At 39.2% G+C, this 22701-nt stretch overlaps 1 protein-coding gene across 10 annotated transcripts in view; it reads left to right on the top strand.

Moving 5' to 3' along the window:
• Positions 1–21468, top strand: part of LOC139263193 (serine/arginine-rich splicing factor 5-like) — a 68273-nt gene extending 46805 nt beyond the window's left edge. For 8 of the 10 annotated variants that reach the window (XM_070878902.1, XM_070878901.1, XM_070878906.1 and 5 more), the window contains 3 exons: positions 3469–3542; positions 12919–13026; positions 19844–21468. In XM_070878902.1, the coding sequence (XP_070735003.1) occupies positions 3469–3542; positions 12919–13026; positions 19844–20090 (429 nt within the window). In that variant the 3' untranslated portion in view covers positions 20091–21468. Of the gene's footprint in view, positions 1–3468; positions 3543–8674; positions 8790–9827; positions 9924–12918; positions 13027–19843 lie in introns of those variants that run through there. The other 2 variants (XR_011593059.1, XM_070878907.1) reach the window with 2 other exon arrangements.
• Positions 21469–22701: the final 1233 nt, after the last annotated feature.

The raw sequence follows: 22701 nt of genomic DNA, 5'->3' as shown, positions 1-22701 counted from the left end.
TATTTCACTTGCCTAAATTTAACCTTGTGTAACCTGGATTTTGCATCCTAAACAAAACTAACTAAACGTTAAATGTGAAATGTAATGTATAGTCTAATACATATTTACCATTATTATGTATTAATGTTTTCCTTAATTTTTGCTGGAAATCTTGTTTAGTAGCTGGGTATCTCTAGAGTAAATGCAGATATAAAATGCTGAATGAATACAATTGAGTCTCGGTTTGCCTCTGGAAGTGAGACGTCATACTCCACCTAAGGTTGCAAAACAAGATAACCATGATAAAAGGTAGTTTTCTACAAAGTAATGTGGTAAGTTAGCAAAAGTCACCAATTGGCCATGTTACAAATTTAAATAATTTGTGGAGTATACTGGGAATGAAACATTGCCCAGTTACACTCTGTATTTTAATTAAATATGTGGTATCGTGCCACTGGCATACCATCAAGTGGTTAAGCAGAGGGCTATTAAAATTCATCTACTGAATGAAATCAATTAAACAGTTTTTAATGGAAAGAATTGCCCTGTTTCAGTTTCAAAGTGTATAGACTATATACATTGAGCATTGAAAGCAAAAGAAATATGAGCTTAACATCTATGATTAGCATAGTGTATTGTTCTGTAGTGCAACACAGAGCAGTAGATTACTGTGCTGCTGTTCTGGTTTCAATGAATTAGTCTTTTTATTGTGTGCTTAATAATGTACATGGTGACCCTATTTTGGATTTTCCTAGAACAATTTTGTTTGATATTACATGAAGAAATGCTTTTACCATGTTTAAACATTCTTGAGCATATTAGCATGCTATTTAGATAATGTGTCTTCATCCCCACATTCATAATCTCCTGAGTTGGATTCTTCAATTGGTAAGTTGCTTTGGCTCATGTTCTTGATCCTGAACTTCTCATAAACAGAATCTCTTGCTCTAGTGCTACAGAACACATTTTAGTGGCAAGTTTTTCTCTATAATGTGCTGCATTGATCTTAAAATACTCTTTCTAATGATTTTATGTGGAGTGTGATGCGAGTCCCTGGGAGACCCTTTGAACAGCTATTCCACATACTGCATAAGTCTTTAGTTGGCCATGCTGCTTGTTTGATCTTAACAATTCATGTCAACATTGCCAAATGATGTTGGGGAACTCTAAACAAACCTCCATGCTTCAATTTTTTTTTAAACAGCATATATTTAGGAAAATTCCAAATTATAGACAGATGTATCCTGTAAGTATAAAATTGAGACTATCAGTTGAATGCCTGGGTAGAATTGACTTTGCATAAAACATCAGGTGAACTTTTAGAACACATGATTTCAGCTTGGGTCATCTGGTATCACTTTCACCTCTGAGTTAGAAGGTTGTGTGTTCAAGCCCTACTCCAGGATTTGAGCACATAATCTGGGTAAGACTCAAATGCAGTACAGGTTCAACGTCTCAAATCCGGCTGTCGAAAAATTGGAATTGTCCAAAAACTGGACAGTTTTTTGAGAAAATCCCATTTGATAATCAGTAAAATAAAATCCAGAATTATTGTTCAAAAACCGGCGTGCCAGACTAGTTATCGGCTTCACCACTATGTTTTGAATGGCGTGCGATCGGTCTGGGCCTTGAAGAATGACCCGCGACCCGGCCTAACCCGACCTGACCCAAGTACCATTAGTACTTTGTCTGTCTCAGTAGCATACCGCTCTTGATTTTCTTTTCCAAAATCAAGAAAAATCCGAAAATTGCCTCGGTCTCGGTCCCGAGGTTACCGGATTTGAGATATTGTACCTGTACAGAGAAAGTTGCAAAGTCGGGGTGTCATAACAGATGAGATGCAAAAATGAAGTCCTGCCTGTTCAGGTGTATCCTAAAGTTCTTAGTATTCGTAGAACAGAGAGTTCTTCCAATATTCTTGCCAATATTGCTTCCTCAACCAACAGAACCTTTTGGTTGTTATCCTAATTTGCTGTTGATGGCTTTGCCATTTCCACAATTGGTGGCTGCATTTATCCACATAACAAGTGACTGCACTTCAAAAGTAATTAACTAGTTGAGAAGTGCTTTAGGATGTCCACAGAAACTAATAAGATGGTAGTTAAATGCAAGCTTTTTCTTGGCTTGTGTTATTTCTAGAAAGTGTCACAATGTTGCACTGTAACACCAAAAAGGTTTTGATTTTCAATATTTGTTTACACAATAACTGGCTCAGCAACTATTTGCAAGTTACCATGTTTGGAAATCAGTCATTCAAGATTAGATTTTTTTAAATTTTAATTTGGTATCCAGTGCTATTACTTTATTTCTTTTTGAAAGATACCTGCCATTGTTACTTAATTCGCTTATGCTTGGGCTTAGTTTAAACTTGACTCTACAATTATGGAGGAATTGTCAAAGACTACATGCTTACTACATGCTTAGCCCACTGTCATTTCGCTCCCAAGGATATGTAAACTACCTCCAAGTGCCTATGTTTGGGTGGCCACTGTTTTCTTGTGAGGCTTGCGGTTCGCTTTTTTTATATGATCAGGTAATCTAGTTGACATTTATATGCAGTTCTCCTTCATTTGTATGCAGTTTGCACACTTGTGACACTTATGGAAGTTCTGGCTTGACTAATTTGGTTGTAGGTTGGCATGCATAATATATTTAATGCTCAATTTTAAATGGGTGCGCTAGAAACTAGGAGAATATTAACGACAACTTTTATCAGGTTAACCTTTTTTGTATGGTTCTTGTCAACAAGGTATCCTATCCTTATCTCGAGGGGTTTTTGCTTCTGATTGAAATTATGGGATTTCATTAGTGGGTTGTTTGGAAGATCAGTATAAGAAAAGGGAAGCCAATACTGCCTAGGAATTCTGTAGCAGTTTCCATTTCCGTGAATGAATGTGGATCCAGAAACTTGAGGCCTAATTCCCGAAAGTCCGAAATGCACAAGATTGAAGAGTGGCTCTCTGGTAAGGCTGCGCTGGTGCTTGGGTGATAGTAGCTACAGCTTGCAAGGCGACTAGCCTAGGGCTGATAAAAAGAACGGTATTGAAAGCATACGTTTAGTTTTTCTCTTTTTATTCAAATAGATTTCACAAATTAATAATAAAATGAACCTGTGTTTAACTCACAAGGGTGGTGCTAAATGGGTGAATTTTCTTTCACTCTGTCCCTTGTTCAGGGTTAACCACAATCAATTAATTTGTGATTTTTTTTAAAGTAATGGTTCTGTGGTGCAGTTAGAACCAATAAGTAACTGAAAGTTCTTTGTAAAAGTATGCAAAAATATATATTCGTACTGTTTAATAATTCAAATAGGAATTTTTTTTAATGATTTTTAAAAATTAATTTACCTAATTTTGAGCCATGATGAACAAAAGCTAACTTAATACTGCCACTGGAAACTTTCAAATCATATTTAACGTGTTTTAATGTGTAATCTGTAAATATGAAAGTGTACATTGTTAAATAAATAAATATTATTCTTGTATGTAGGATTTGAAGGACTTGATGAGACAGGCTGGAGAGGTCACCTTTGTGGATGCACACAGAAACAACAAGAATGAAGGGTAAGTTGAGTTTGCTATGCCCATTAGCTTTATTTGTATGATTTAGACTTTTTAAAATATAATATTATGGCAGCAGTAAATGCATTGTTATCTTATTTCCATCTGTCTCGTACTAATGTTTAAGACAAGATGATAGTTACATTACTTAATGAGACGGGCATTTAAGGGGAAACTAGATAAGTACATGAGGGAGAAAGCAATAGAAGAATATGTTGATGGGGTGAGATCAAGTAAGATGAGAGGAGGCTCATGTGGAGCATAAACACTGGTATAGACCTGCTAGTCCAAATGACCTATTTCTGTGCTGTAAAGATTTTCAATGTAATGAATGTTCACCCATCAGTATTATAATGCATCTTTAAAATAGGTGAGCAAGAACCTTTCCAAATATCTGGCTATTTCAAAAGATTTGCTGTCAATTTTATTTTAATATAATGCGATTATTTAGGATTACTGCGCTAGATGTTTTCATCTTTTTCGATCCATTCTTTTAATATAAAGACATTTATGCAAAACCCCAAATTGATCATCTGAAAGCAATGTGAGCTGGCATAGCTTTGGAGCTGTGGTTTAATACAACAGTATGCACTTGTAAGCAGGAACATGTATATTTTCTGATTATTGAAATTAATTGATTTATGCGGCATTTCTTGATACAAAGCTTTGAACTATTTATCTGCACTTTCTGCAGGAATAGGCATAAAGATAGTGACATACAATCTAAGTAACATGCTTACAGCCAGCTAATTAGTATCATTTCAGAAAACTATGTGATATTCTGTAACGTTATCACAAAGTTTGAGCCGATTAAGGCCTTGTAATAACCTCCTCTTTGAAAATTCATCTGCAAAATGTAGCTCTGTTTCCTTTAAAATAGTTACAAGTTAAAAAAAAATTTTAAATCATCTTATTGTGGCTGGCCTCCCAGTTTCGACCTCATTTTTCTAAGTTAATCACTGAAACGATGGGCCCAAGTTTCCACATGATTTGCGCCTGATTTTTAGGAGCAACTGGTGGAGAATGGAATATCTTAGAAATCGCAATTCTCCACATTTTTTTTTCTGCAGTTCTAGTCAGGTAGAACAGTTCTACTTTGGAACAGAATTTTTTCTTCAAAAGGGGGTGTGTCCGGCCACTGACGCCTGATTTCAAAGTTTCCACAGTGAAAATGTACTCCAAACTAATTTAGAATGGAGCAAGTGAAGATTTTTGTAGAACTGAAAAAACCTGTTCTACACATTAAAAAATCAGGTTACAAATTAGGCGTCCAGAACGAGGTGGGGGGGAAGGGAAGTCATTAAATTCTACAATAAATCCTTATTTATACTTCTACAAATATTATACAAATAAATCCAACCTGAATAAACATTTATAAGCAAAGAAAAGATTAAATAAACCATCTTCCTACCTGTGTGAAAGTGCTTCAGTCAGCTCAGCGATGTGGCGTCGTTCCCGCGAACGGGAGGGAGGGGCAGGCAGGCAGTAACCAGGCAGCAAGCAGCCTTCCACTTGAGGTGGAAGCCTTACAGTCAGCTCAGCGATGTTCCCACGAACGGGAGGGAGGGGCAGGCAGGCAGTAACCAGGCAGCAAGCAGCCTTCCACTTGAGGTGGAAGCCTTACAGTCAGCTCAGCGTCGTTCCCGCGAACGGGAGGGAGGGGCAGTAAGCAGGAAGCCTCAGTGCTGATGTGCTGATGGCAATGTGGTTTTATTAAAAAATGTTCAAAAATTAAACAACTACAAAGAACTACAAAAATGGCCGAGTGCCAATGTTTCCTTCACACTGCGCGTGCACGAACGCTCCAACGCGCAGCGTTGCTGGCAGAAAAAAAACTAATTTAAATAGTACCCGCCCCTTCCCACTTACAAAATCGGCGCGAGTGTAGGCTCCGCCCCCCTGGGCGCCGCGCCAAACAGACAAGGAGCTGCAGGGCTCTCCAGAATCGCGAGTTTTTTTTCCGGCGCCGTTTTAGGCGCGAAAAAAGGGCGCCCAGCTCGGAGGGGCGCCCGTTTTTTATCATGTGGAAACTTGGGCCCGATATGTTACATGATTTTATCTTTATTTCCAGTTCGCCTATCTACCACCCTTAAATGGTCTATCTAAAATTTCAAATGCTAAGGTGATTGACCGTAATTTTAAAGCTAGCCACTATGTGCTTTTTGGGGATAGGGAGAAAGTGAATAAAGGAAGTATTTTGTCGATGGATATTGAAGGAGAAGAATATTAGCCTTGTCTTGGGATATTTCTTTAATTTTGCTTAATTTTAAATTATAATTTAGGAAAATAGCGTGAAAATATAATAAAATGTTCCATTGAAGAAAGGTGGGGGAAGTGGGTGTATTTTCTGGTTCACATTGGCTGTAAGGACTATGATCGGCTATAATTAAGTTATTGGCTTATTTGCAAACAACTCGCTCTTGTTTCCATTCACGTTGTGAAATATGTAAGAATAACAGAACAATAATATTGGGTGATTTAAACCAGAATAATGCATGTGAAGAATGCTTTTTAGAATCCACCCGGGATTGCTTTCGAAATCAATATTTTCTTTAGTCCAACAAGTTATTGAAGCATTGCTTGATTAATTTGAGGAAATTAAGTGGGAAAAATAATTGACGAGTAGGAGAGCAATTGGGCAGAAAAGTTTGCAAACCAGTTGATGGATCGGCAGTGTAAAATCTTCAAATATGAGATGGATAGAGTACAAAATATATATATTCCTACAAGGCAAAAAGGGAGCTCATTAAAGAATAGAATTCCTTGGATAAAAAGATGATAAAACTAAACTGAAACATAAAATGGAGGCATGTGATACAATTAGGGCAAAATAGTACACAAATCATTAGGAATATAGAATGCGCAGTGGTGAGATGAAAAGGGAGATTAGAAGGCCTTAAAGGGAATATGAAAAAGGCTAGCAGTAATATAAAATGAAATAGTAAGGGCTTTTGTTAGCTTATAAAAAGTAACAGAATAGTTAGAGATAGCACTGTTCAAGGATGAAAGGGAGTCTAATTGTGGAGGATGAAGATATATATTGGAGACATTAAATAAATATTTTGCATCAGTTTTTGAAAATTGTGGTCCAAATCAGAATGTAGGTGTACCAGAGCAGGATATCTAGCAATTGTTAAGAGATAACTGTAGAACAGGAACTGCTTCTGGAGAAAGTTAGCAGAACTTGAAGTGGATAAATCATCAGCACCTCATGGTATGCAGCCTAGGCTTTTGAAGTCGACATGGGGAAGCTCTGGCAGCAATTATTTAATTCTCCTTAAATATGCAAATTGTGCTGTGGGACTGGAGAGTAGCCATGTAACACCTTTGTTCAGAAAGGGAGAGAAGGATAAACGGGTAACAGATCAGTTAGTTTAGCATCAGTTATAAGCGAACTCTTAGATGCCATAATTTGAGATAAAATTAGTGAGTATTTAGAAAGGTATGGGTTAATCAAGTAGTCAGCACACAATTGCTAAAGATGAGCTGTCCTTGTCAAATTTAATAGTGTTTTGAAGAAATGATCAATTGCATAGATAAAAGAAATGCAGTAGATGAAATGCATATGAATTTTCAGAAGGTATTCAATAAAGTATCAAGAGGTTTATTAGAAAAGTTTAGCTGTATGCTAGAAAAGGAAATGTAGCACGGATTGAAAATTGGTTGTCGGACCGGAAACAGTGAGTTAGGGTAAATGAGTGTTGCTCAGATGGGAGAGTGGTTGGAAATGATGTACCCTAGGAGTCAGTGAAGGTTCACTTTTCTCATGTACATCATATGTACAAGATTTGAACAGCACAATTCAAAATTTGCTGATGACAGATAAGTAGGGGTTGGCAAACAGTGAGGAAGGCTATAAAAGATGTGAGTAGATAGATTAACGGAGTCCTCAGACATATGACAAATACAATAATGTGGATAAGTGTGAGATAATATTTTCTGAGGGAAAGCAAGGGATGAGAATATACACTTAATGGAAAGATTCTGAACCTGACTATGGGATTGGATCGGATAAGCAGAGACTTGGGGTTCAAATACTGTGAAAGTCTGAGTGCCATTTTAGGACGAATTATAGAAAGATCATTAAAACCATAGGGAGCGGAAAGTATAGATTGACCATATGATACCAGGGATGGGAAACAATAGTTATGAGGAGAGACTTGAGATACTGGGACTATTTCCACTGGAGTAAAGATGGCTAACAAGAGATTTAACAGATTCTTTTAAAATGTTGATAAAAATGAACAGGGAAAGACTTTTTTCTCTGGTTGGGAAGTCACTGATGAGGGATTCTCATTTAAAATAGTCATGGAGAGTGGTTGGGAGAAAATCTTTGGTTCTTGAGACATGGAATGCTTTGCCACAGGGAGTGGATGCGGTTGAGATTATTAAATAAACATTTGAATCAGAGCGGGATAAACGCCTATGGGGAGAAATCAAGGCCGTGAGATTGGCTTTTGATTGGTCTCACAAAGAACCAGTGCAGAAGTGATGGGCTGAATGACCGCCTCCTGTGCTGTAAGCTTTTATGGATTGCATAGAAGGAATAGATGTTTAACATGGAAGTGTTAACTTTTTGGAGGCAAGTACAATGAAAATCAACTGAGAAGATTAAGGACCTGTATCTTCATTAGCTAACTATTTACTTGTGGAAATATATGAATGTGGCATATAATACTTAGTTGAAGAACAGCTATACTGAACATTTTGATAGTTATGCTTACAATACTGAAGTTATTATTTTTGAATTGCTTTCAAGAGTTTTTATTTTGGGTAATTTGTATAACTTCTGTCAATGATGCTGTCAATGTAAGTTCGCACAACATGGAATAGTGTTCTTTACATTACACAAGTCTGTCATTACATTGTCATAATATGTTTGCCTCAATGTACCCTAAAAGTTGACTGATCCAAAAAGAAACTAATGCATCTGTATCTATGTCCAAGAATGTCAACTAGAAGGGATTCTTTATGTTTTGCAAATTGTATTTTTTAGTATTTAATTTTTAAACACCCTGTGTAATTATACAATGTTGTTACTTGCTGAAGTAATGGTGCTGAATGATAACTGCTTTAGCATTTTTGTGTCAAAGTAAATATCAAGATGAAGATTGCAATTTGGTTTTATTTTGTAGTTTATTCAGAGAATGCTGTGAATGAAGAAGTCCATGTTTTCACCAGCCAGCTCATGTCGATTTTTTGGGCTCCAAAATTACTGATATTATCATGTAATTTCTGGGCCTAGTTCTGGTAAGCACTGCTCAGCTTCCCGAGCATTGTTAACAAAACTAGAATGGTTCCCAAGTCAGATTTAGAACGCTTTGAAAGGATGTTGTGAATGATGGGTGACTGACTGAAATAGTGCTCAGCTCTTCAATAGAAGGTTGTACGTTTTGGTTGCAGACTTGATTGTTTATTGTAGCATCATGATGTTTTGGGCCCCTCCATCTAGTTTACTTTACCAAACCACCCATCAGTTTCCTTAGTGATTCTGGAGCTTAAAAGACCTTTCCTGATAGGACTTCCTGCAGTCCTTTTCGAAAACTTGCGTGGATTTCTTTTCCATGATTACTGTTGGTAATCTGTTCCACGATTCTATCACCCTCTTATCTTTTTTTTTAAAAGGTTGCCTAAATTTCTAATTTTCTTTTGAAACTTAATTTAAACTACGTCTACTACTACTCAAACCCTGTGCCTGACAAAAGAACTTTCCATGCCCATGAAAATCTTAATAGCCTCCAAGTCTCCTTTCATCCTCCTCCTCTCCATAAAGTTCAAAGATAAACTAGCTTTCCTTAAAACTAAACCCTCTCTAAATTCATGAATTCAACCTTGTAGCTCTCCTCTGGACTGCCTACGTGTTTCTTATGTTCTTAAACCACATTTTACACATTACTCCAGATGTGCCTTACTGGAGCTTGATGAGCTTCAGCATCACTTACTTAGACTTAAGTTATAATATGGGGTTGTTTGCCTCAACTTGTTGGTTGAGCCAGGCTATTAAATTGGTATTTTATTTTAAAGGAGTTGAAGTAGTGGTAGAACCAATCTATTTCTATTTAATCTCTGTCATGTGGTCTGTTCGGGAATGTTGCTGATTCTATGGGGAGGTGAAATCTGAGAGACTTCTGGTAACAAGTAAATAAGAATGGGAAAGAAAACATGAGCTCAGTGTGAACATAGCATTTGATTGAACACTGTTAAGTATTCTGCATATTTTTATGTTAGAATTTTTCTGATTGGCTGAGTCATTATAAAATACCCCAAATAAACTTTCATTCCATCTAGGAACCTTCATTGTTCTACATCTGAGTTTCTGCTGTGAAGTCAAGTGAATTGGGAACAACTGACAATTAAAGAAGGCAAAAGTGGCTCTTCTGGTGACTGAGATGGTAAATGTACTGCCCAGTGTGGAACTGAGCATTCCACACCAGAGAGTGTCCAGGTTCAATCACTCAGCTGTTCTGAGTTAGCTGATCTCAGTTGGATAGCAATAGCAGCACTACTATTGGCTGGAGTATCTGATTGAATAGCCCACTGGCACGCATTGGATGGCCACTTGGGTGAGATACTGAAGGGGTGCAGCTGCCTGTGAAACTGTACAGCATGAATTAGTAACTTTGTGAGGGAAGAGAATTGTGTAGAGGTGGATTTTTTAAAATATTAAACATACACCTTGTAATATATTAATAACTGGTGTATTTTAGATTTGGCACATTCAAATTGCTTAATTTTAAATAGTTCCTGATTTGTCAACATTCACGATAGATATACATTTTCTCATTTATTATTCTCTAACTAAATGAGTGTGGTCCAATTCTAATTGTCCCAGTCACTTCTGGTAAAGGACATTGATTTGCATAATCAATGCAGGAATTCCAACACATTATATTAATCAAAGCAGCATTTTGGGGAAAGTAGCTTGAACTATCACACATTGGGTAACTGGTAATGTTACTGTGTGATGACAAGCGACCCTTTGCTTTGACCAATGGAAAAATAATTACTCTTGCACGTACAAGAACACTTACATTGTTTTTAGTTTCTCATGGTGTTTTTGTTCATTGCATCTGTGTAAAATGCAATAATGGAAGTTGTTTTGATTTTTTGGTCACCCTGGTATCTCTCTCCGAGGGGGTACAGCCAAACAGCTTGGATGCAAGAAGGTAAAACTAAGATGTTAGGATTCCAGGGTATGTGCAGGGATATTTCTGGAATTTAACCATGTCACTCGGAAGTGCAACACCCCAGTAAGCTTCTTGTTGCTTGTCCAAGTAGGACCAACCTACTTATTAAGACACAATTGCGGGGTTATTTGGAGCAGACTTGGAAAAATGCCATCCACCAGGTTCCATTATTGAGGCAGACTGGTTACTATGGACCTGCTTGGTTCAGGTATTGGATTATCGAGTTTACCAGAGAGCTGACTTCAATCATCATGTTTGTCATCTTAAAGCCACATCAGCATGAAGGAGTATAGTCGCTAGTTGGTCATTAGATAACTGAAAAATGCAAAGTTACACTTTCATTAGCTGGACAGCATGTACCAGGAACTCCTTGTCAGTGGTATGGTGAGCAGCATTACTCATTGAAAAATGTATGATTGCATTGCCACTATCCTCCTGACCACGGCATGGACACACATAGTATATCCATGATGGTTCCCTTGGTTGCAGGTGTGGAGCTTCAGCAGCAGCCAAACTTCTCTGCAAGCCAACCATGTTAGGTGCAGAGCACTGGATATATGAGCACATGCTCTCACACTTGGTCGTGCCTTCCAGCAATAGAGCTTCCTCATTAGTTGTACAAGAGCTATCTGCCTTCAGCATGGTGGAAGAACCTATGCAGGCAGATGTCCAAATCAAATGTCACATACAGGCTTATCAATCCATCTCACAATCAGCTCCTGGATTTTGCACACAGTCCAGAGGAAGGCATTCTGTTGCAGTCTTAGAAGTTCTGAACCATGAATTTCATTTTGCACGTGTAATATTTCACAAGCTTTACCTGCATTGGAATTTTGCAGAAAGATGAAAACGACCAAAGTGTCCTCTGTCCTTTCTGAACAGTCGCAAAGGACTAAAGTTTGCATCCATTGGGACCCCAAGAAATGACACACAATTGGAGCAAATGCCCATTGTATCTTCCAAACATTACCTTCACAATCATCTTTTGGGCTGTGCAAAGCATAATACTGCATTTGGTGGCCCCCAACAGCGTATCGCACAAATTAGCCCATTTGTCAAGATGCTTGATAAGAGTAGTAAATCTCTAGGTGAGTCCACCAACAACACAATTTAATTTTCAAGAATTAATGCTACAATAGTTTAAGCAGAACAGACACTGCAAGTTCATACCATACAATATTTTTCAACACATCGTGATGATGACACCAGTTAGGATGAGTGACCACCTTGTGTCTCTCCTATTTTGAAAGTGTTCGGGTCGCGAAGAACCTTATCCACCCTTGTATGGATTTTGGAGCTGGAGTACAGATCATCCCAGATAAAATCCAAGATTGGCTGCATATTCCCAGGGCTGCCAGCTTGTTGATGAGGCATTAAGTTGAATGTGTTGTGGAAATCAATGAAATGTGGGTTTCGCTGAGGCTTGTGATGCCTTGCAATCTCAAATAAAGCCACAATCTGTTCTACACATTCCTTGAGACTGGAATCCAGTCTATTCCTTTCTGACGGTCCTGTGTGACTCCAGAGCATCTGATCTAGGTGCTGCAGCAATTCCAAGAGAGCCACCGTAAGAACCGCTGATATCAGTGGGCTCTCCTGGATTTCAGACTCTCTATAATTCCCCCTTCTTGTGGATAGAAGCCACAACTGTATTCTGGAATTCAGAGTGTCTACGTGGCATTGTCTACCAGCCTCAAGGGCAACTCCAAGGCAGATTGATGATTCTGTTATAGTATGGATGGAATCGTGGAGTGTAGAGGAACTATCCGTGCATGTTGATTAGCTGCCCTAAAAAAAAAATTCTTCCAATGTTCTCTTTCTCTTGAAGGTGTGTTTTTTGCAATGATTCCATGAACACCAGGTTCTCTCCACATCACAGCCCATCCTTGCTCCATCCTTGCCCACTGTCCATGTAGGTTCACTTTACAGCAGGTATTCAGTTTAGCCATTAGGATGAGAACTCTTGTTGATATCCTCCATAGTCCCAAATGATAGCACCAACTGAGTGCTAATTCAGCACAGACTGGGGATCAAACCAGGGACCTTCTGTTGTGGCTTTAGTTCACACTGGCAGTGCACTTACCACCTGAGCTATTGGGATAGGGGCAAAATACTGCATGATTTAACTCTTTCATTGAGATTATCAGTATAACCAGATGTAAATTTCTCAAAATGTAATTTGTTTGTTTTAGGGTGGTTGAGTTTGCCTCATATAGTGATATGAAAAATGCTCTTGACAAGTTGGAAGGTACAGAGATAAATGGTCGAAAGATAAGATTAATTGAAGATCGGAAACGCAGGTAATTGTTACTGAGACTTGACATTTGTTTTTTCAATTTACTAAAGTTCTTTCTTACTGTTTCCATATGATGTGGAAACAACTTTATAGTTTCCAGTCCAGTGGACTATCATTGATCATTTTCAATTGATCTCTAACTTTTTGCTTACAATTGATCATAGAATCATAGAAATTTATGACACAGAAGGAGGCCATTTGGCCCATCATGCTCGTGCCGGCTGACAAAGAGCTATCCAGCCTAATCCCACTTTCCAGCTCTTGGTCCATAGCTTTGTAGGTTACAGCACTTCAAGTGCACATCCAAGTACTTTTTAAATGTGGTGAGGGTTTCTGCCTCTACCACCCTGTCGGGCAGTGAGTTCCAGACTCCCACCACCCTCTGGATGAAAACATTTCTCCTCAAATCCCCTCTAAACCTCCTACCAATTACTTTAAATCTATGACCCCTAGTTGTTGACCCCTCTACTAAGGGAAATAGGTCCTTCCTATCCACTTTATCTATGCCCCTCATAATTTTATACACCTCAATACGGTCTCTCCTCAGCCTCCTCTGTTCCAAAGAAAACAACCCCAGCATATCCAATTTTTCCTCACAGCTAAAATTCTCCAGTCCAGGCAACATCCTCGTAAATTTCCTCTGTACCCTCTCCAGTGCAATCACATCTTTCCTGTAATGTGACCAGAACTGCACACAGTACTCCAGCTGTAGCCAAACTAGTGTTTTATATAGTTCAAGCATAACCTCCCTGCTCTTATATTCTATGCTTCTGCTAATAAAGGCAAGTATCCTGTATGCTTTCTTAACCACCTTATCTATTTGTCCTGCTACCTTCAGGGATCTCTGGACATGCACTCCAAGGTCCCTCTGTTCCTCTACACTTCTCGGTATCCTACCATTTATTGTGTATTTCCTTGCCTTGTTAGCCCTCCCCAAATATATTACCTCACACTTCTCGGATTTAATTCCATTTGCCACTTTTCTGCCCACCTGACCAGTTCATTGATATCTTCCTGCTTTCTTCTTCATTATCAACCACACGGCCAATTTTAGTATCATCTGCAAACTTCTTAATCATACCCTCTACATTCAGGAACCTAGTACTGAGCCCTGCGGAACCCCACTGGAAACAACCTTCCAGTCACAAAAACACCCATTGACCATTACCCTTTGCTTCCTGCCTCAGCCAATTTTGGATCTAACTTGCCACTTTGCCTTGTATCCCATGGGCTTTTACTTTTGTGACCAGTCTGCCATGTGGGACCTTATTAAAGCCTTGCTAAAATCCATATACACTACATGATTTTCACTGCCCTCATCGAACCTCCTCAAAAAAATTCAATCAGGTTAGTCAGACATAAGGGAGGATCATGTCTGACTAACCTGATTGAATTTTTTGAGGAGGGTCCATGCTGATTATCCTTGATTAATCCATGTCTTTCTAAATGAAGATTTATCCTGTCCCTCAGAATTTTTTCCATTCGTTTTCCCACCACCGAGGTTCGGCTGACTGGCCTGAATTGACATTGTTCTATCCCTTTTTAAACAATGGTACAATGTTAACAGTCCTCGGGCACCACACCTGTAGACAGGGAGGATTGGAAAATGATGGTCAGACCCTCTGCTATTTCCTCTCTTGTTTCTCAACAGCCTGGGATACATTTAATTCGGGCCTGAGGATTTATCCACTTTCAAAGATGCTAAACCCCCTTAATACTTCCTCTTTCACTGTGTTTATTTCATCTAATATTTCACACCTCCTCCTCCCAAATTATAATGTCTGCATCGCCCCTCTCTTTTGTGAAAACAGACGTAAAGTATTCATTAAGAACCATATCCACGACTTCCACCTCCACGCACAGATTACCTTCATGATCTCTAATAGGCTTTCTTTAGTTTTCCTCTTGCTCTTAATGTATTTATAAAACATCTTTGGGTTTTCTGTGATTTTACTTACCAACATTTTTTCATGCCCTTTCTTTGCTTTCCTAATTTCCTTTTTAATTTCACCCCTGCTCTTTCTATAGTCCTCTACTTTCTATAGTCCTCTAGGGTTTCTGCAGTATTGAGCCCTCGGTATCTGTCATAAGCCTCCCTTTTTTAAAAAATCCTACCCTGTATGTGCCTTGACATCCAGGTAGCTGTAGATTTGTTAGTCCCACTCTTTTTCTTTAAGGGAACATACTTGCTCTCAACCCTCATGATCTCCTCCTTGAATGCCTCCCATTTCTCTGACACTGATTTACCTTCAAAGTAGTGTTTCCAGTCCACTTTGGCAAAATCACATCTCTGCTTAGTAAAATTGGCTTCTCCCCAAATAAGAACTTTTATTTCTGGTCTCTTTGTCCTTTTCCATAACTACCCTAAATCTAACTGAATTATAATCACTAGCACCAAAATGTTCTCCCACTGATACCCCATCCACCTGCCCAGCTTCATTCCCTAAAACTAAGTCCAGAATCGCCCTCTCCCTTGTTGGGCTTGCTACGTACTGACTGAAAAAATTCTCTTGAATGATTGGAGCCATATGTCCTCCAGATGCTTGATTTGTCTACTCCGATGAATAGATTGTTCTAGAAAACTATTATGTTTATCTACGAAGTATCTCCTATGGCGTTGCACAAGGGTAGTCAAGATCAAGTGCTGAGGGTTGGAAGGCAGAGGAATAATTGGACCAGGGCAGAGGATGGGGAACATAAGGAGAAAATGGGAGGGGGAGAAAGGATAAGGTGTAGGCAAACTAATTCAGTTGGCAACGGGTGAGAGGTAACTACTTTGGGAGATAATTACCTTGGTCGGGATTGTAAAAGGAGCGGCAGTGGAGAAATGCCCTGATTTTCCCAAGAATAATAAGTCTCCAATTTTTCAATGAATGATAAGGGTCCAGTTTTTCATACATTGAAGAGGGCCCAATATTTTTTTTAAACTAGGCAGGTCCGAAATTCTTTTTTGAAGTCAAGAGGTTCTGATAGTGTTTCAAGAGGTCACCATTTGTTTTTTGAAAAACAATGATGTGTCTACCTGTACTGACACGGTTTCATTTCTGAACAAGCACTGATTTTTTTCTGATTTGTTCCTGAGATAAGCTGTTAGTATTAGCAAACTTAACATTGTAACTTATGTCACATCGTCACAAGTATTGACAGATATTGTAGGTAAATATGGAACTTTTTTTAATAATGGAATTTTTAATAGGCCCATATTGACAAATGTATTTAAAAATGGAATGTTGTGAGCCACCTGCCATTTTTGAAATATAATAGATGTATATGTTATACGATCAGTCCAGATTCAACGGTGAAAGTTTTGGTTTCCTATCCTCCCCTTCCCCTATTTTCACTCCTCAGTTTGACGACTATGTAGTTGATGACACTGTATTTATTAACGACTTAGTTGATGGCATAGAAAGCCATATATCCAAATTTGCAGATGACGCAAAGATAGGTGGCATTGTAGGCAGTGAGGATGAAAGCATAAAATTACAAAGGGGTATCAATAGATTAAGTGAATGGGCAAAACTGTGGCAAATGATTTCAATGTAGGCAAAAGTGAGGTCATCATCCACTTTTGGACCTAAAAACAATAGAACAGGGTACTTTCTACATGGTGAAAAGCTAAAAACAGTAAAGGTCCAAAGAGAGTTGGGGGTCTAAGTATATAGATCATTAAAATGTCATGAACAGGTACAGAAAATAATTAAAAAGGCTAACGGAATGCTGGGCTTTATATCTAGAGGACTAGAATACATGAGTAGAAGTTATGCTGCAGCTGTACAAAGCCCTGATTGGACCACACCTGAAGTACTGTGAGCAGTTCTTGACACCTCACCTTAGGAAGGATATATTGGCCCTGGAGGGAATGCAGCATAGGGTTACCAGAATTGTATTCGGATTTCAATGGTTAAATTACAAGAAGAGATTACACAAATTAGAGTTGTCTTCCCTATAATTTAGATGATTATGGGGTGATCTGATCGCAGTTTTCAAGATATTGGACCCAAATTTCCCCAGGAGATGCTCTTCTTTTTTTTGGAGCAACTTGATTTTTCTGGAGTATCTTTTTAATTGCAATTCTGGCCATTTAATCTGCGCCAGTGTAAGTGAGTTAGTTAGGTTTTTTTTAGTTTCATTTTTTTTTCAAAAGGGGGCATTCCCAGCCAGTTACCCCTGTTTTGGCCATTTAAGCGAGTTTGGCTGGCAAATATTTGCTCCAAACTAACTTCGGCCAGCGTATGTTGCTACTTCTGTCCGCACAGAAAAACCTTACCTAGAGTTAAGGAATCGGCGCGAGTAACTACACTTAAAGCACCAAACAAAGCACAAAGAGTAATGAGCATTCAATAAAAAAATAAAGAACTGAAGTAAATAATTAAATTAACAAGAACTGAAGTAAATCCTACCTTGAATTAAAGTCGGCAGCGGCTGTCCGTGCGGGTGTCCCTTTGGCCTGGGATAGAGAGGGGTGGTTGGGGGGGGGAGGGAGAATGCTCAACGTGGTGGGTGCTAAACACGCTGTTTTAAGGGGGGGGGGACGGGAGAGAAGAGATGCACTACGGGCCCGCACCAGCTGGTACGGGAGTCCCTTCGGCCTGGGGTAGGTGCAGGAGAACGCGGCATCTTAAGGTGGGGAGGGAGGGAGAATGCTGAACTCGGTAGGCTGGGGGCGGTGGGGGGTGGTGACGAGGAAGGAGAGAGAAGTCACATGGCTGGAGGGGGGAGAGAACAAAAGACTCTTTGGTGTCTTACCTTCAGGCTCCAAAAATCAATCAGGCACCAAAAATCACACTCGAGGCTTTCCCTTTAAAAATGGCCGATTGCCAATGTTAATACACCATTGCGCATGCGCAACCACTCCATCGCGCATGCGCAACGCTGCCGGCACAAACAGACACTGGACCCTAGCCCCGCCCCCTGCTGGCTCTGTTTAGCTAGCACGGCCCTAGCTCCGCCCCCCTCATTGTGCTGCGCCACGCTGCGTGTAAACAACACCCGAGGATCGGTCCGAATCGTGAGTTAATTTTTCTGTGCACTTTTTCTACCAGAAACTCAGCACACCACACGGAGGTGCGCTGTTTTTACAAGGGAGGGAAACTTGAGCCCATTGAGGGGAACAGATCGGGTAGATCGAGCTAAACTATCTCCGCTGGGTGGGGAGTTTAGGACTCGGGGGCATAGTCCAAAAATTAGAGCCACACGTTTCAGGAGTGAAATTCGGAAACACTTCTACACACAACTCGTGGTAGAAGTTTGGAACTTTCTTCTACATATGGCAATTGATGCTAGATCAATTGTTAATCTTAAATCTGAGATTGCTAAATTTTTGTTAACCAAAGATATTCAGGGATATGGGCCAAAGGCGGGTATATGGAATTAGGTCACAGATCAGCCCTGATCTCATTGAATGGCGGAACAGGCTCAAGGGGTTCACTGGCCTCCTCCTGTCCTATGTCGCAATATGTCCAGGGGCTCTTCTAATATCTTGCTCAAGTGACCATCCTTTCTGTATGTGCTTCGATAATGAATATCAGAATGCTCGACCATAGGGGGAGGGGGAAATCACAGCTCAATCTAATCCTGCACTTGCATGACGTCACACGTGTACTTTCCAGTCGAGTCTCTATATTAATGATTGGGAACTCTTGTTCATTACCCCCACCCCCCCTCCCCCAATTGCTGCTCTTGCTATGATCAGTTAAATCAGGAACCAAACCTATCTGGGGTTCTGCAGCATGTCACTCGATGCATTTACTATTAAGTCACTGAAGGATCTCATTTGAATGATTGATTTGGTCTGTTCTTGCATGAAGAATTCCATAGAGGGAACTGGAATGCACCTGACATTTTATACCCCTTGCAAAGACTGAATTCTGAAGTTGCTAGTGCCCAATATTTCTAAATCCAATGAAAATGCATTTGCTATGCCTTTGGCTTTATTGGATTGCTGATTTTATTTTTGAAATATTTTTGGATGGAACAGTAATTACAGAAGTTGATCCCAGAAACCTGTATTCTTGCATTTCGGATGTGAATTGAGTACTAAATTTTTCTGTATGTAAATGTTATTGCATCACAGCATTTGTTTTTTAGCCAAACTGGATTGGTGTCAGGTCACGGGTTTTAGTATGTGGTTCAACTTTTGAGTTTTGTCTGACAGCAAATGGAAGTTACTACTATCTATTAAAAAGAAATATAGAGCTACTACGCCATTGTGAGACTTCTAATGTTTATTACATGACTGGCTCCAACATCTGGTTGTTTTTATGAGTGGGACCAATATTATTGGTTAAGCCAGACTTAGCACAATGTTTGAATCCATCTCTGGATTTATTAAACATAAAGGGAAGTGTATTAAGTCCATGTGCTTTTCCCACAAAAGTTGCTCTTCCCCATAGCCCCCCCCCCAAAAAAAAACCTAGCTCATGCGTGGAAGATATTCACTGTTTCATCCTACTGTATATTGAGCATAAACTGAATTTCAATGGCTTAGACAACTGGTAGTATGTATTAAGCGCTGATCTGTAGGAATTCTAATTTGTTGTGGAGCTGGTCACCGACTGGCCTTAATACCACTATCTCCAGGGGGGCAGGGAAACAATTAAGATCACAAATATGTCAGCAGATAGATTTTTTTTTATCTTGACAGATTGTTCAAGTTGCTGGTACTGTATATGCATCACATCTTTTTTTTTAGAAAAAAAACTTTCAAATGCCTGTGAAGTGCTGTGGGGCTTTTTTCTACATTAAATTAGCTATTTAAATTGTTGATTAGTTGTCACTAAGTATTTGACAATAAGAAAACTTGGTAATCTAATCATTTCCAGAACCAGAAGCAGATCTCATTCGAGAAGTTCCTCAAGATCTCGCAGTAGGTCCCCATCACCCAGATGTTCAAAGTCAGAAAGTAGGTCCAGAAGCAGGAGCCACAGTAAATCCCGTTCTGCCAGCAGATCACCTGACAGAAAAGATCAGCCATCAACGAATAACCGGGCACATTCAAGATCAAAATCTCCTTCTGGATTGACAAACCAGTCAAGGTCCAGGTCACGTTCTGTGGAAAGTGCTGACTAGACAATGTTTGTAAAAGTTGTTTTCTTCTGTAAACTGATAGTTACCATGTTTTACTTGAGACTGTTTGTAAGTTTGCGGATGCTTTTCTTTGTTCAGCTGGATTTTTGTTTATGTTGAACTGTGAAAGGTGACACTTTTTCTTTCTTTTAATTAATACACAAAAATCCACTAATGCAAAATAAATTTGCTTGTATTAGAACTGGTTTAAAAGTTGTATGTTGTTTTCGTATTGAATATATAATGGATAGATTGAGTAAAATAATACTAGCAGAATGTTGTTCACAAAAAACTGTTGGTACATCTTAAACTAATATGAACTGGAGAGTCTTTCTGTTAATTATAACTGAACATTATACCTTTGATTGAAACTAAATAAAAGTTATCACACAACATTTTATTTTTTTTTAAAAAGAGTATTTAATTGTTTCTTCAAATGAAAGGCTTTAAATAAAAATGTTTGCCATTGCTGCTGAGTGCAACTGCACAATGACCTTTAAGCTTATTATAAAAGCATTTTTACTAAAGCATGATTTCACTGTATTTTCATCTTTTTCTTTGTCAGCCTTGGCTCAGTGATACACTTTTGCCTCTAATTCATAGAATCATAGAATGGTTACAGCACAGAAGGATGTCATTCGGCTTGTCTAGCCCGTGCCGGTTCTCTGCAAGAGCACTTCAGCTAGTCCCACTCCTTCGTCCTTTCCCTATAGCCCTGCAAATCTTTTTCCTTCAGGTACTTATCCAGTTCCCTTTTCAAAGCCACGATTGAGTCTGCCTCCACCACCCTTTCAGGCAGTGCATTCCAGATCATAACCACTCACTGCGTAAAAAAGTTTTTCTTCATGTCGTCTTTGGTTCTTTTGCCAATCACCTGTGTCCTCTGGTTCTCGACCCTTCCGCCAATAGGAACAGTTTTTCTCTATTATGATTTTGAACACCTCTATCAAATCTCCTCTCACTCAACCTTCTCTGCTCCAAGGAGAACAACCCAGCTTCTCCAGTCTATTCACATAACTGAAGTGTCTCATCCCTGGAACCATTCTTATATATCTTTTCTGCACCCTCTCTAAAGTGCAGTGCCCAGAATTGGACATAATACTCCAGTTGAGGCCGAACCAGTGTTTTATAAAGGTTCATGATAACTTCTTTGCTTTTATACTCTATGCCTCTACTTACGAAGCCCAAGATCCTGTGTGTTTTTTTTAATCACTTACTCAACCTTTCCTGCCACCTTCAATGATTTGTGCACATATATCCCCAGGTCTCTCTGTTCATGCACCCCTTTAGGATTGTATCCTTTGTTTATATTGTCTCTCTTCGTTCTTCCTACCAAATTGTATCATTTCGCATGTTTCTGTATTAAAAGTCATCTGCCATATGTCTACTTGTCTATGTCTTGAAGTCTATTACTCTCCTCACTGTTCACTATACTTCCCAGTTTTGAGTCATCTGCAAATTTTGAAATTGTTCCCTGTACACCCATGTCTAAGTCATTAATATATATCAAGAAAGGTAGTGGTCCTAGTACCGACCCCTTGGGAACACCATTGCATACCTTCAGTCAGAAAAACAACTGTTCACCACTGTTTCCTGTCACTTAGCCAATTTTGTATCTATACTGCCACTGTCCCTTTTATTCCATGGGCTTCAACTTTGCTGGCAAGCCTATTATGTGGCACTTTATCAAACTCCTTTTTGGAAGTCCATGTGCACCAGGTCAACCGCATTGGCCTCATCAACTTCATCTCTGTTACCTCCTCAAAAAACTCGATAAGTTAGTTAAATACGATTTGCGTTTAATAGATCTGCTGGCTTTCCTCAATTAATCCAAGTGATTGTTAATTTTGTCCCTGATTATTGTTTCTGAAAGCTTCCCCACTATCGAGGTTAAACTGACTGGCCTGCGGTTGCTGGATTTATCCTTGCACTCTTTTTTGAACAAAGGTGTAAATTTCAAATTCTCCAGTCCTTTGGCACCACTCCTGTATCTTAGAGGTTTGGAAGATTACGGCCTGTATCTCCGTGATTTCCACCTTAACTTCCCTCACCATCCTTGGATGTATCGCATCCAGTCCTGGTGACTTAACTTCTTTAAGTACAGTCAGCCTTTCTAGTAACTTTTTATCACATCTAGTATCTCCACTAGCTCTTTCATTTGACTTTGACAGCATCTTCCGAGGTGAAGACAGATGTGAAGTACTCATTTAGTACCCAGTGCATTGACCTTTTTGGTCCTTTATCGGCCCCATTTACTATTTATATGCCTATAGAAGACTTTTGAATTCTCATTTATGTTAGCTGCCAATCTATTCTTGTACTCAAATAAAAACAGAGAATGCTGGAAATCTCCGGGTCAGGCAGAATCTGTGGAGAGAAAAACAGTTAATGTTTCGGGTCGATGATCCTTCGTCAGAATTGCTGAATGTTTGAAAAGAGCACATACTTAAACACTGAAAGGGGATGGGGAAGAAAGAACAAAAGTGATGAGGTGGAAGGCAGGAGAGATTAGAGAGACAAAAGGGATGATGGCTGAATTGAAATGGTAATGACAGACGTCAGAAAAAGGTTAATCTGGATAGGGTGTGAATGGCGTAGTAATGACCGGTTGCCA

This window comes from Pristiophorus japonicus, chromosome 4 (genome assembly GCF_044704955.1).
Source record: "Pristiophorus japonicus isolate sPriJap1 chromosome 4, sPriJap1.hap1, whole genome shotgun sequence".
Lineage (NCBI taxonomy): Eukaryota > Metazoa > Chordata > Chondrichthyes > Pristiophoridae > Pristiophorus > Pristiophorus japonicus.
This window is presented reverse-complemented; position numbering and strand designations above follow the sequence as displayed.